Below are 15,299 nucleotides of genomic sequence, written 5' to 3' on the forward strand. Positions count from 1 at the left end.
TACCACTGGGCTCTCTAGTCTGCTTTGTTGATCTTCTGAGATATCTTTATGAAAATACCACATCATTTTGAACACAGCTGTTTTGTAACATTGCTAGAAATCAGATAGTGTAAGTTCTCCAAATTCTTTCTTTTTTAATGCTGTGGGACCTATTTTAGGGCCCTCGTATTTCCATATGAGTTTTAAATCAATTTGGAAAAGTTTTAAATATGCCTGTAATTTTGTTTGAGAATGCTTGAATCTGGAGATTCCTTTGGGGAGAATTCAGCTCTTAATAATGTTGAGTCATCTGTCCATGAACATAGTCTTTTTTCTATTTATTAAGGTATTTATAATCTCCTAACAAATATTTTACTCTCAGAGTACATGTTTTCCTTATATCTTGCTACATTTATTCTTAATTATTTTATACTTATAAGACATTATATATGGAATTTTTAAAATCCAATTTCTATTTGTTAGTCATTAGTACAAACTATGAAATTGAATTATATATATTGATGTTTTATCTTGAAATTATGCTAAAATGACATTACAAAGTAGGAGAACTAAATCTGTCTGTACTCACAGTGAAATCCTTGCCTATGTAAAAAGTTCTGAGGGTGTGTGTGTGTATTTGTGTGTGTACTAATATAATAGTGTTATATACACTTGCCTCCCAAAGTAGTAATAAAACAATTATATTTATTATGGTCATATAAAAAGAAGAGATTACTAGTTCAATGTTGTTATGTATAACAATATAGGGCATGGGTAAGAACTTGGAGGAAAACCATTAACAAGTATAATCTGAAGTAATCTTGGCTCTGCCCTTAATTAGCATCTTGATCTTGGCAGGATCTTTAACTTCTCTGTTTCTATTACATAATGTATATAATAAGTATAAAAGCAATCACAAGAATTATCTTATGGGTTTGTGATGGGGATGATATCAGCAAATGTCTGCCAAAACACTCAGAGCCACTAAATATTCAATTTTAGTAAATATTGTTAGTGTTATTACCATCAACCTAATTCTCTGACACTGTTTCCTCATCAAAATAGATGGAATAATACCAACCACACAGGTTGTTATCAGTATTCAATGGGATCCTATGTACAGAGCACTTGCTACTATGCCATGAAGATAGCAATCAATTATTTAAAAAAAATATATATATAGGGGCACCTGAGTGGCTCAGTCAGTTAAGTGTCTCAGGGTCATGATCTTAGGGTCCTGGGATCAAGTTCCAGGTCTACCTCCCTGCTCAGTGAGCAGTCTGCTTCTCCCTCTCCCTCTGCCTCTCCTCCCGCTGGTGCTCTCTCTTTCTCTCTCTCTTGTGCTAACTCTCCCTCTTTCTCTCAAATAAATAAATAAAATCTTAAAAAATAAAGTATATATATGTGTGTGTGTGTGTGTATATATATATAGCAATTATAACATTATTATATTTAGACAATAAGCATTATGATTAATTTTATGGTCACTTTTGTATACACTCTACATACCCACCACCAGTGCCCTGTTTGTCCTCTGTCGAGTATTATAAAGAACCTCCTAACTGGGTTTTCTTTCTCTGGCTTCCATTCCCTTACTGAACCTCAGCCCACTTCATCCAAGACACATGTAGATCTTTATTAATATTATATTGCTTATACTCCCTTCCTGATATTCCTCTTCACATTTCCATCTATATTCTCAATTTCTGCCATCGTTCCCCGGTTCCTAAGGATATAAAGAAAATTTTTTAACCTTGCATTCATAGCCTTTACATCATAAACTACCTCCTTTTTCTTACATAGCTGCCACCATGTGTTGGATCTACTATTTCATGTTAAGCTTAGCCACCTCAGATGATGAAGTGTGCACAAATGATCTCCCACCTCTGTGTTTACAAAGTTCCCCATGTCCATACTCAACAGAAACTTCAACAAGGAGATAATTTAACTAATCACCAAAACTCATTTTCTATCTAAAAAAACTTCATGAGAATCCACAACGCATTTCAGTGTTTATTATTTACTTAAATGAAGAGACTTAATAAATTCAAGGTCACATTAATCAAAAGGGATATTTTTCAGGTAATGAAATTAATCATAAAATGAAATAATGGAGAATAAGAACAACGTGACAGAGTTTGTTCTACTGGGGCTCACAGAGAATCCAAAGATGCAGAAAATCCTATTTGTTGTGTTTTTGGTCATCTACATCATCTCTATGGTAGGAAATATGCTCACCATGGTCACTATCACTGTCAGCCCTTTATCGGGGTCCCCCATGTACTTTTTCCTTGCCAATCTCTCCTTCATTGATGCCTGCTATTCTTCTGTCAACAACCCTAAACTGATCATAGATTCACTCCGTGAAAAGAAGACCACCACATTCAATGCTTGTATAACCCAGATCTTTGGGGAACATTTCATTGGAGGTGCTGATGTCATCCTGCTCACTGTGATGGCCTATGACCGCTATGTGGCCATCTGCAAGCCACTGCACTACACGACCATCATGAATCGATGGGTGTGTGGCCTGTTAATGGGAGTGGTGTGGTTGGGGGGCTTTCTTCATGCCACCATACAGATCCTCTTCATCATCCCTTTACCCTTCTGCGGCCCTAATGTCATAGATCACTTTATGTGTGATCTGAACCCTTTGCTCAATCTTGTCTGCACTGATACCCACACTCTAGGGCTCTTCGTTGCTGCCAACAGTGGATTCATTTGTGTCTTACTCTTCCTCTTCTTGATCATCTCCTATGTGGTCATTCTGCGTTCCCTAAGGAACCATAGCTTGAAGGGGAGGAGCAAAGCCCTTTCCACCTGTGTCTCCCACATGACAGTGGTTGTCCTATTGTTTGTTCCCTGCATATTTGTGTACATGAGACCTGCAGCTACTTTACCTATTGATAAGGCAGTTGCAGTGTTCTACACTCTGATAACGCCCATGTTAAACCCCTTAATCTATACCTTGAGAAATGACCAGATGAAAGATGCCATTAGGAAATTGTGTAGTAGAAAATTACTTCAGGTGAGAAATAAATATGCCTGAAGCTCAACATTGATGCAATGGAAGCAAAGGAGAAAAGGACATTTTGGATGATCTCAGCAAATACTTACCATATAAAGAAAGTAGTAAACTGTTATGAATGACAGATTGTGCACCGAGTGGAACAGAAAAGTGTGGAAGAAAGAAAAAACCTAACCACAGAGTATGTTACATACTATATACATATTCATTATCTATAAATTCCAACATATTTTTATTAACAGGTTTGCTCATTTTTGTACATCAGGGTTGATGATAACATGTTGCCTATAAAATTATGGTGTAAAAGGACTATAGGATTATAAAAGCGAAAAGCCATTTAACCTCTGAGGGGTAACAAAGATTACTCCAACTTTCCAAATTTCCTTGTAGAATTCAGAGTCATTTTGTATTGCTTATGTCACCCATCTTAGGCTGCTCAACATTTAGAAAAAAAAATGATGACTCAAATAAATGAACATCTTATTATTTGAGAGGAATTTCTATGTATTAAATAAAGTCACACTCCATAGAGTACTTGACTACTTGTTAAAAATAATTTCTACAAGGCAGCCAATGTCTGGGGCATAATAAATATTGATTGAGTGAATAATGTTATAAAGGAAGATAGATAGAGTCAAGAAAATGTAGAGAAAAGCAATAGTATCAGAGACCAGGGACTTATTTCCTCCATTTCTCTGATTTAGGCTCTGAGAATTTTAGCTAAATCTCTTTGAAAAAGCACAATTTGTTTTAACTCCTGCTTAAACTGTGTAATAAGAAAGAAACTAAAACTGGGACTCTCAGTGAGGAGAAAAAACTTGCCTTGATACTCTCCCTGCTCTCAGCAAGATTTCATCATCATATGAATGTGAGCTGTTCAGCCATTTTTCTCTGTTAATTAGTTTACTTCTTGGGAACATTTCATTATGAAATGCTGTTCTGAAAATGTATGTGGCTCCATGTACACACAAAACACCTTCAGGATAAATATATTTACCATTGGTATATACATACATATATATATATATATGTATGTATATACCAATATATATATACCAGTATATATACCATTTATTTATATTTGGTAATATATCACACATTCATGAAACAATAGATATTTCTAGAGCCCCAAAAATATATCAGATGCATTGATGGTTGCTGGGGCTTCCATGGTGAATAGAGATGAATCTGGGTTTTGCCTTCAGAGAGCTTCATATCCACTGAGAGTCACCCAAAAGGGAGCAGAATATGATAAGACCATGTTATAAATGGGAAAGTAATGGCAGCAGAGCATGCTGAGAAAGCATGTATGAGGGACACACAACAAAGACCAGGGGGTCAGAAGAATTCCTAGATGAAACATATCAAAAAGGGGCACAAAAAGTGAAAGGGAATCATCAGAGTGAATAGGCATGTATAAGGGTGAGAATATTACTAGGAGAGGATGCATAACAAAAGCCAGTGGGTGAAAAAGAAAATCTAATCATTTCAATATGTTGTGGCTATTGGCTCATCTATTCATTCAGTAATTAATTACTGAGCCCCTACTGTGTGTTGAGTTATAACCAGGACACTGAGCTCCTAAAAGTCTAATTAGTAAGATATGAAACTAGAAAGTTAGTGGACAAGGAAGACCAAGAAGAGTCTCATCATTGTGTTAAAGCTGAATGCCAAGTACCATGTGGAACACATTGATAGGGTCTTCCATATCTTTTCATGACCTGTAGCTCATTTCTCTTAGCACTGAATAATTCTGCACTGCCTGATGTTGCAGTATATCTGCCCTAACCTACTGAAGGACATCATGGATGCTTCCAATTGTTTGGATAATTATGAATAAAGCTGCTTTTAAACATCTATGTGCATTTTTTATGTGGACACAAGCTTTCAACTCCTTGGATAAATACCAAGGAATGAGATTGCTGGATTGTACAGTAAGAGTATGTTTAGATTTGTAAGAAACTGACAAACTGTCTTCCCAAATAGCTACACTATATTGCTTTTCCACCAGCAATAAATGAGAGTTCCTGTTTTCCACATCCTCACCAGCATTAATTAGTGATTAGTGATGGTATCCCATATTTTGGCCATGCTAATGGGTGAATTGTGGTAAAACCACCTTTGAGTCATTTGCTTATCCAAAATATGCAGATTAAGTAGTTCAAGAAGGCTCATGGACTTGGAACTAATTGGTCCAAACCTCACAATTGAAATATGACAGGTTCAAAATCTATGCCATATTTGACCTGACATAAACATATTGATCCCATCCATCATTGTGAATTCTAAGATCAAAAAAGTGTGCTTTGGTCAACTTATGTTGAATTCTACACTGTTCTTACATAAAATTAGATTTTATTCCAAGGGCAATGGGCCATTACCCACTGTTTCTGTGGAGTGAGCAATGGAATCAGAATTGTCTGTTAGAATGCTGTTTCCTTCATTCTTCAGGTCTAAGGACTCACATTTTACAAGTAGACCCTTTACAGCTCAGAGAAAAATGTGAATGACAGATTTCTGGGTGAGGAGATATGAAATAACGGACACATGTGCCCACATGATAAGGTAACAAAGATGGAAAACAGAGAATCCTCTCTAAAAAGACTGGACAGCTACTAAGGGAAGAAGTAGAAGGAATGAGATTAAAAATGGGGGATAAACTCAGCTGAGGTGAGCAGCAACAATGACATTTACTGTGGGAAATGTCATTCCTGTGTACAGGATGGAACTGAGGATCCAAGGTTTATACACAGTGAGAGCAACTGCTGAGACATGAAGGAATCTGCAGAGCTTTGGTCAGAGATCTAGGGAATCTCAAGGACCATCAGATTTTCCCTTGATTCATTTATGAAGACACATAACCAGGAGAGAAACAGACTTTTTAAAAAGAATACTTTTAAAAGGCAATACTAATTCTTCCTTTACCAAACTGTTTTAGAGGTTTATCACATTGTATTATCAGTAGTTTGTTACTCTTTAGAAAAAATAGTATTTTACCGTATGGCTCTACCACATTTTGTATACTTATTCACTAGCTAATGGACATTTGAATTGTGTCCAGGTAAGGGCCATAGTGAATGATGAGCTGTGAACATACATGAACAATTCCTCGTGTGGTCATAGATTATCATTTCTTGGATTGATACCTAAGAATGACATTGTTGAGTTATATGTTAAATATTTGTCAGCATTTTAAGAAACTGCCAAAGTGTTTTCAAAAGTGGTGGTGCTATGTTACATTTCCACCAGCAATGTGTGAGAAATCCCATTTCCCCACAACCTCACCTACACTTGGCATTGTTAGTCTTTTAAAATTTAGCATAGGGCTGTTCAAAATATTCTATTATGACTCATTCTTTCTGTAGGGTCCTTAGAAATAGTATTATAATACTAAAGGATTCTAGGGGAGCTTGGGTGGCTCAGTCGTTAAACATCTGCCTTCAGCTCAGGTCATGATCCCAGAGTCCTGGGATCGAGGCTTGCATCAGGTTCCCTGCTCCGTGGGAAGCCTGCTTCTCCCTCTCCCACTCCCCCTGCTTGTGTTCCCTCTCTCGCTGTGTCTCTCTCTGTCAAATAAATAAATAAAATCTTAAAAAAAAAGATTACTTCAGATTATACTTGTTAATGGTTTTCCTCCAAGTTCTTACTCATGCCCTATATTGCTATACATAACATTGAACTATTAATCTCTTCTTTATATTACCATAATAAATATAATTGCTTTATTACTACTTTGGAGGCAAGTGTATATAACACTACTATATTAGCACACACACACACACACACACACACACACACACACATAGAACTTTTACATAGGCAATCATTTCACTGTGAGTACAGATAAATTTAGTTCTCCTACTTTGCAATGTCATTTTAGCATAATTTCAACATATAACATCTGTATACATAATTCAGTTTCATAGTTTGTACTAGTGACTAACAAATAGAAATTGGATTTTAAATCCTATTTTTAATGTCTTACAATTAAGAATAAATATAGCAAGATATAGGGAAAACATGTTCTCTGAGAGTAAAATATTTGTTAAAAGATTATAAACACCTTAATAATTAGAAAAAAGACTGTGTTTGTGGACAGATGTTTCAACATTATTAAGAGCTGAATTCTCCCCAAAGGAATCTCCAGATTCAAGCATTCTCAAACAAAATTACAGGCATATTTAAAACTTTTCCAAATTGATTTAAAACTCCTATGCAAATACGAGGACCCTAAATTAGATCCCAGAATGTTAAAAAAGAATGAATTTTGAGAACTTCCACTATCTCATTTCCAGCAATGTTACAAAACAGCTGTGTTCAAAATGATGTGGTATTTTCATAAAGATATCCCAGAAGATCAAAAAGCAGACTAGAGATCCCAGTGGTAGACCTGCTCATACATGGCCAACTAATCTCAGCAAAAGTCTGCAGTCAATTCAGTGGTGAAAAAATAGTTTTTGCAATAAATGATAGTGGAAATATTGGGCATCTTTATCTACCCCACAAAACAAATAAAACAAAAAAGGCAAGAAAACTTTTATCTATACATCACGCCAGTACAGATTTATTTAAAATGGATCTTAGAGCTATATGTGAGATGTAAAAGTTAAAAAAAATGGTGTAAAATATAGGAGAATATCCGCATGACCTTGGATTATAAGAAAAATTTTCTGAATGTGAACTATACGAAAAAAAATTTCTGAACTGAATGAGTGTCCAAATAGAGGCTCCTGGGTGATATAGTTGGTTCAGCATCCTTCTGTTGGTTTCAGGTCAGGTGGTGATTTCCTGGTCCTGAGATCAAGCCCCTAGCATGGCTCAGCATGCAGCATATAGTCTGTTCGAGAATTTCTCTCCCTTTCTGCCCCTCCACCATGTGCTTGTTCTTTCTCTCTCCCCCGCCACCCTCCCTCCCTTGCTCTGAAATAAATATATCTAAAAAAACGTGTCCACAAAAAATAATGATTTATGTGGGAAACAGAACGCCACAACGACCACTGGTGCATGTTCGCTCAGACTCTGAGATCTCTGAGAAAACTCAAGATTGCAAGGTTAAAAATAACCTGAAAGGATCAGAGTGAAATGCCCTTGGGACGTGTGTGATCTGTTCTGAAGTCCGCAGCGGAAGATGTTTTGTAGATAGGAAGCAGGCTGTAAACAGCACACTGGGCACTCCCCTCTGTTCCTTTATTCTGTTTTAAAGATTCTTATGTGCTTGACTAATCCTGTATACATGGAGGAATGTGCCTTACTACACCCCTGCTGTAAACCATTATAGATCTATATCGCTGTAGAAGGTATGTAAGAGTATGGAAAATAAACCTCGGGGCCTCGGGCTGTTTGCTCGGGGTCCCCTGTGCCTCGCTATACTGTGGTCTCTTTTTCTCAGTTCCTTCGCTGCCACAGGTCCCCGACTCTCTGAGGTCAACAGATTTACACTTCACCAAAATTATAACTATGCAGCACAACTAGTAGGATGAATTAAACAGTTGAGGATGTGAATGTAACATGTATCCTTCTCTAAGGCTTGTCCACGTGTGTGTACAGGGAGAAGGTTAGAAATATGACCAGCTATTTCCTGCCATAGATTGGTACAGGCTAGCTCTTGAGTGCAGCTTGGTCAGCCCTGGGCATAACGCTGATTTAGACAAGCTCTGAATCACTGGGTTATAATGTCCTTTATGATGAAGTGCTAGAATCTTTCATTTCCTCAGAGTTATTAAATATTTAAAGCCCCAAAGGAAGCAGTAAACTAGAATAACGCATTTTCTTGCTTCAATTGCTTACTGGCTATTTGAGCTAGTTATTCAACCTCTAGAACCTTCTGTGTTTTTATATACATAGTGAAGCTAATAATACGTATGTCAAAATATGCATTATTATGAACATTAAGTAATATGAACTTAATCCACCCAACAATCTCTCAGTAAATTTTTTTTATTCTTTGGCTAATGAGATTGATCTGAAGCAGATGAAATATTATAAAATTTGATTTCCTGACACTTCCTGCGTGAGAAAATTTACATGCATGGATTGGCGTATGGTAGAGAGAGACTGCCTGGCTTCAGTGCATGCGGATGAGACTGAGTCTAAACAACCTGTGAATAGTCAGTGAGCAGAGAAAGAACCAGATGGGAGACACATTAGAGGCTTTGCTGTACTTTGCTTCCTTCCTCTGATTTTTCCATATCATTTTTGCTTTTCCTCCTTCCCAAGTTAGGGGGAAGAATTTTTTATTCCTTTCTTTTTTTTGTCTACCCTTCTCCATCAGCTCATCCATCAATGCTAACATCATACCAATTATAATATCACAAGTCATTAATTTTATTTACCTACCTACCCTGCACACCAAAGATCTTGATAATTTCAAAAAACTACAACAACAACAACAACAACAAAATGACTAAGTGGCCCTTTTAGTGCTCCTTGTCCTACCTCATTTCTGATTTCCTGAAAGCCACCCTGATAGAATTATAAGCTATAATTTCCCTCCTGTTCTTCAGAAAGCTGAAGAACACAAGCCAGTCACACTATAGCCTTTTGGGGCCTTCAGGGAAAAAGGGTCAATTTTTTTTCCAGATAAGCAATTTTGGAAAGTTTATAGCCAAGAGCACCAAGCACATTAATGTGATGATGGCTTTGCAACTCTTGGGCCAAGTCTTGTCTGGAAATGCCCTGGGAATATAATTACATAAAGATTTCAAAGACCTAATAATTATCATATGGCCACATAAGTTTATATTCTGTTCCCTTGAACCAAATTATCTTCAGGCATAGGCACAAAGTAAAGGGATGATTCCTAGGACCTAAATACTATTGTTAGCTTTTGCAGGAATATAAAAACCCATTTTGCTTATTTTTCTTCAGAGCTATCCTTAAGCAGCTGAATCAGCTTTCATAGTTCCCAGCCTGCTTTCCTGAGGGATGAAGATCCACTTCTTGCATCACTGTGTCTTTGTGAATTTTGGAAGTCCACTTCGCTTGTAAATTATAGAAGGTTTAAGACTTGTTGAAATTTTCCCAAAATATTCATGGAGAATTCATCTGGATGTGTTTGAATTCCCGGGTTTCTAAATCTCTGCATTTGATTCCAGATTATGGTACTAGAGACAAACTGGCAGAGTGAGTATCTGAGGATGGGATGCTTCCTGATGCAGCCCCAAAACTAACCAGACAGCCACTCAGATCCTATAGTTAGTGAATTACCCATGTCATCTTGGTTTGGGAAGGGTCCCACCACACACGTGCTAGGCTAACTGTGTGTTCTTTATATTACTTCTATATAATTTCATTCTAAAGCATATAACTTCTCTTGCAGCATATGACAATTTATTACTATAAAAATGTTTCAGCAAACTTTAGTTTTAATGGCACATTAGCTATAAGCAAAATTCTCCCTTTTGGGGAGCAAAGTAGTAGACTTAGATAAACCATCTTCATGTTGGCAGTGAATTTCATTGTTTCCCCAGCTCTTAAATACAGTCCTCCATAGTCTTATTAAGAAACAGACCAGTTTATGCTTGAATATGTACAATAAAAAAGAATTTCTTATATTTCAAAACATCTGCCTTACTAAAACAGAGTAGTTTCATCTGAGTCAACCATGGTAAGGTTATAGCACCCTACGTTCTGTTACACTAAGGAAAAGTTTGAATGTGTGGTGGAAACTTTTATGTAAATATGACAGGTTCTATTCCTTCATAAACAGCATAATCCAGAAGGTACACATAATTTGTATTCAATAATTCCAAGAAATTAAAAAAATAATTTGTGTACCTTTTGTAGAAAAAAAATTAGACTAGTGATCAGTGTTAAGAAACAGGCTAAGATAACCAATTGATTAAGATACTAACAGAGTTTCAGTAAGAGATTGTTGAAATTGAAGTTTATCATGATCATACTTGCTAAATCCATGTTGTGAATGTTCTTTTTTATTTCCTTTATTTTCCCATTGATTGTGTGTGTGGACACATGACGATCTGTGGTCCTAAACTAATCACTCAGAGAGGAAGGACTGTAAAAAATGACAGTTTTGAAACACACATGTCAGTGGCAATTTCATGTTACCTCATGCATTCCTCACTAAAATTCTGAATTTTGTAAGGTTAGCTTAGTTGTGAAATGAGGAAGAGGAGGCCTAAAGAGATGAAGCCATTTGCTCAAGGATCACACTGGTCAGTTGATCTGAGATGCCTCAGCATTTCTGCCCCTTTGTGTGTTGCTACTGTTTCAACCACTTGTTCAGTGTCTGCCTGATGTTCTTTATTTACCAATTGTGACTGCAATTGTTCCATGAGTGGGGTCCTTGCTAACATTTTATTTGTTTTATGACAGTAATTCTCCTCAACTGACTTTCCCTCTTCCCTTTTACCTTTGCTAAAGGCACTGATCATAGAGCAAATTCCCTCAGAATACAGGCTGGGGTTTTGAGCTATTGGAGTTGAAATTCCAATGATGATCTAGAAAACAAGCAGGAATCCTGATGAGGAATTTGCATTTTTGTAAAAATGAAGGCAAATTATTTCAAATGATTTAGCATCAGCAAATCCTACAATACATGTGTATATTAAATTTTCTATACCTCTTTACTTACATTTTCGAAAAGACAGGGTGTTGGTTAACCCATTGTCCTGCATATTCTTTTCTTTCTTTCTTTTTTTTTAAATTTTTTATTGTTATGTTAATCACCATATATTACATCATTTGTTTTGGTGTAGTGTTCCATGATTCATTGTTTGTTCATAACACCCAGTGCTCCATCTGCATATTCTTTTCTGATCAGAGGAGGACTCAAGAGTTTTTCCATACTGTCCTTCATGACATCCCTCTCAGTTCTCTCCCATGAAAGATAACCCCAGATTGAGGAAGACACAGTATTTCTGTCTTTTCACATTTACAGTGTGTTACTTGAAAATCCTGAGAAATTACTTAAATTCTCTTGATACATCTTTTCTGATTAGAATCAGAGATTTGAATTGGTCCAGTGATTTCCACATTTCTATTGTTCACAGTCTACTTAGATAAGAGTTGCCTGTAAATCCATTTGTTTTAGTAATTAGGTATACCTGAAAAATTAACATTGTTTCTACCTCATAAGCAAAGATTAGTAACAGTTGCAGTAAGTAGAAGATAGGTCAATGATCCTCACACTCCTAAAGCTTTTCAGTACTCCTTAGTTACAGTTAACTGCGGAACCCTCTGTGACATAATTATATTATTTTGTTATGTAAAGGAGGCTAGGGGTCCTTGTTATAGATCCCGAAAGCAAAATAGGAACAATTGAAAATTTCTACACTTATGAGGTTAGAATTTTGAATATAATTTAAAATAGAATTGATGTCTTATGGTACAGACCATTCTAAAAATGCCCTAGCTGTCAACTATTTGCCATCTAAAATCTTTTTGAGGAATATCAATAACACAGATATTAAATCTATGAGTCTCTACAATGATTGTTGCCAAATAATGTAACAAAAGCATTTTGTATTTTAAATAGGCCTCTGGGGGCCCAGATATGTCTGTCACTTGAGATTCAGACTAAGGTAGAAGGTGCTAGCTTTGCAAACCCACCAGAATCAGATATTTCCTCCTTAGTGGGTAAAAGAGCTCTTGGAAGTGCTTTCTCTTCCTCCTAATCTCATTTTGCACTGATTAAATGATGTCTTAAGATATACATTAGATACAGAGATGTGAATTCCTGAATTTTTCATTTATTCATTATTGCAACAAATATCATTGAGTTCTAACTCACCAGGAAGAAAGAGTGTCTTCAAGTTACTTTCAGTATTAGCCCCTTTTATTGGCATTGGATCTTTAGATTGTATCTAAAATATGAAATTTTCTGCCAAAGCCAGGACAAGTGCATCAATTAAAAATACATGGGCAATTCAACAGTTTTATCTTTCCTTTATCAACTGCTATCACAAACATCAATGACAGCATGTATTTTTTAAATTGTATTTAACTCATGAATTATAAATATGACAAAAGAATGGGTTTCCTGAATATTTTTCAAGATTTCAATCATTAATTGATATTCTCTCTTTTGTTGTATTGTTTTCAACTATTCTTTGCTTTTTAATGTAAGAGCAATTCCATTGGTTTCACATGACCCATTGACAATGTTTGACCAGGTAGGGAAGTGTAGTATGCTCTACACATCTTATAGTTCAGTAGTTCAAAAAATGTGCATTTCTTCAGGATTCATTCCCAGAAAATTAAGGGAATTTTCTCAGATAATTTTAAAAGAAGGGAATTTCATTTTATATGTAAGTTATAAAGACTGTGAAATATGGAGGAAAGCTTTTCCTTGTTTTACACCAAATAATATAATTAGCAGTCCTTATCCTAAAAGTATAATTAATAGTAGTAACATGTATTTTCAAAATAGTATTTAAATATTTAAATAATTACTAGTAATATTGAGTAAAATATGTAATTATTCTGTTTATTGCCATTATAAATCTATTTCATGATAGATTTATACAAGATAGCATAAAAAGAAAAACCAGCTCAATTCAATAAATCAAAAACAATTATTCTTAACACTATTTCTGAAAATATGCATTTTAATTAATTTTATATATAATATTCATACAGTTAATATTCACCTAGAATTATCTTTTCTTTCTTTCAGAAATGTAAGTCCTTAGGGAAGCATACACCAAAACCAAATATATGAAAAGCCAGAGAAACATCTCAGAGTTCATACTTCTAGGACTTTCGTATGACCAGAACCTACAAATATTTTGCTTTGTGCTCTTCTTATTCTGTTATGTTGCCCTGTTGGCAGGAAACCTTCTGATCCTTGTCTCCATTCGATGCAGCCCTCTGTTTCACCAACCCATGTACTACTTCCTCAGCCACTTATCCACTATGGACATCTGCTACACCTCGACGGTTACCCCCAAGTTAATTGCTGACCTGCTAGTGGAAAGAAAAACCATCTCCTACAGTAACTGCATGTTACAGATCTTTGCAATGCACTTCTTTGGAGGCACTGAGATCTTCATTCTTACTGCCATGGCCTTTGATCGCTATGCTGCCATCTGCAAACCTCTCCACTACCTACTTATCATGAACAGGACAAGGTGCCATCTCCTAGTCTTAGCTGCTTGGGCTGGTGCGGCCGTCCATGCCTTTCCTCTATTTTCCACTGCAATTGGTTTGCCCTTCTGTGGTCCTAATGAAATCGATCACTACTTTTGTGATATTTTTCCTTTGCTAAAGTTGGCCTGTACTGATACCCATATCATTGGTGTCCTTGTGGTTGCCTTTTCAGGTATGTTTGGCCTAGTAGTCTTTATTGTCTTATTTGTTTCTTATGGGATAATATTGTTCACTTTAAGAAATCTCTCAGCTGAGGGAAGACGCAAAGCCCTCTCCACCTGTTGTTCTCATATCACTGTGGTCATCTTATTTTTTGGGCCTGTAATCTTTATCTACCTTAGACCACCTACTACTTTTCCTGAGGACAAAATATTTGCTCTATTTTATACCATCATTTCTCCTATGTTCAATCCCCTAATCTATACTCTGAGAAATTCAGAGATGAAAAAAGCCATGAGAAAGTTTTGGAGCCCATCATTATTTTCAAAGGAGGTACACAGTTAACTTGGAAAAAAGTTTATCGGCTAAACAACTCTGAGAAAGAAAAGAGGGAGATGTGAGTGAAAAAGGCAGCGACTGTCTCATGGGTTTGTGGACCATCCCTGTTATGGGGGAGTGAAGGCCAGCAATAGGACCACAGGTTTAAAGTGATCAGTGAGCAAGTACTGATTCTTGCAGACCAAAATTAATCAGGAACTAAGTTAATTTTGTGGGGTATTAAGATAGTAATCATGGGGAACCTTCATGAAGAACAATTGAATCAAAGCAAATAAACCAATGGTATATTATTAGTGAATTATAAAGGGAATTATTTTAATGATAGTTTTGTTAATATATTGCACTTAGAGGCCAAACAGTGACAGACATTCTCGGTAGTTCAGAAGTTGTAATCTAAAAAAAAAAAAATCAATAATAAGCAATAATCTAAAACTAAAAGAATTAATTTAAATTTCTGAAAGAATATATATACACACACCCACATATATATATCCCTTAGTTCTTACAGAAGTCAGTTGTGCAAATGAATAGAGTAGAAATTGTTTTAGTTTTTCAAGATTTTATTTATTTATTTATTTATTTATTTTTGAGAGAGAGAGAGAGAGCGCATCAGTGATCATGAGCAGGAGCAGGGAGGGCAGGGTATAGAGGGAGAGGGAGAAGCTGATTACCCACCAAGCAGGGA

The 15,299-nt window shown here is 36.0% G+C and overlaps 2 protein-coding genes across 2 annotated transcripts; both read left to right on the forward strand.

The window, feature by feature from the left end:
• Window positions 1-2,057: 2,057 nt before the first annotated feature.
• Window positions 2,058-3,028, forward strand: LOC114215311 (olfactory receptor 4C46-like). The gene has a single exon (XM_028111242.2). It carries the CDS (start codon window positions 2,090-2,092, stop codon window positions 3,026-3,028), a length of 939 nt encoding a protein of 312 aa, XP_027967043.2. The 5' UTR covers window positions 2,058-2,089.
• Window positions 3,029-13,684: 10,656 nt separating this feature from the next.
• Window positions 13,685-14,620, forward strand: LOC148162612 (olfactory receptor 4P4-like). Its single transcript, XM_088018154.1, has one exon. It carries the CDS (start codon window positions 13,685-13,687, stop codon window positions 14,618-14,620), a length of 936 nt encoding a protein of 311 aa, XP_087874280.1.
• The last annotated feature ends 679 nt before the right edge of the window (window positions 14,621-15,299 follow it).

The sequence above is a fragment of the Eumetopias jubatus genome, unplaced genomic scaffold, assembly GCF_037043125.1.
Source record: "Eumetopias jubatus isolate StellerSeaLion01/CBP00866 unplaced genomic scaffold, mEumJub1_p1.0 scaffold_13, whole genome shotgun sequence".
Taxonomy (NCBI): domain Eukaryota; kingdom Metazoa; phylum Chordata; class Mammalia; order Carnivora; family Otariidae; genus Eumetopias; species Eumetopias jubatus.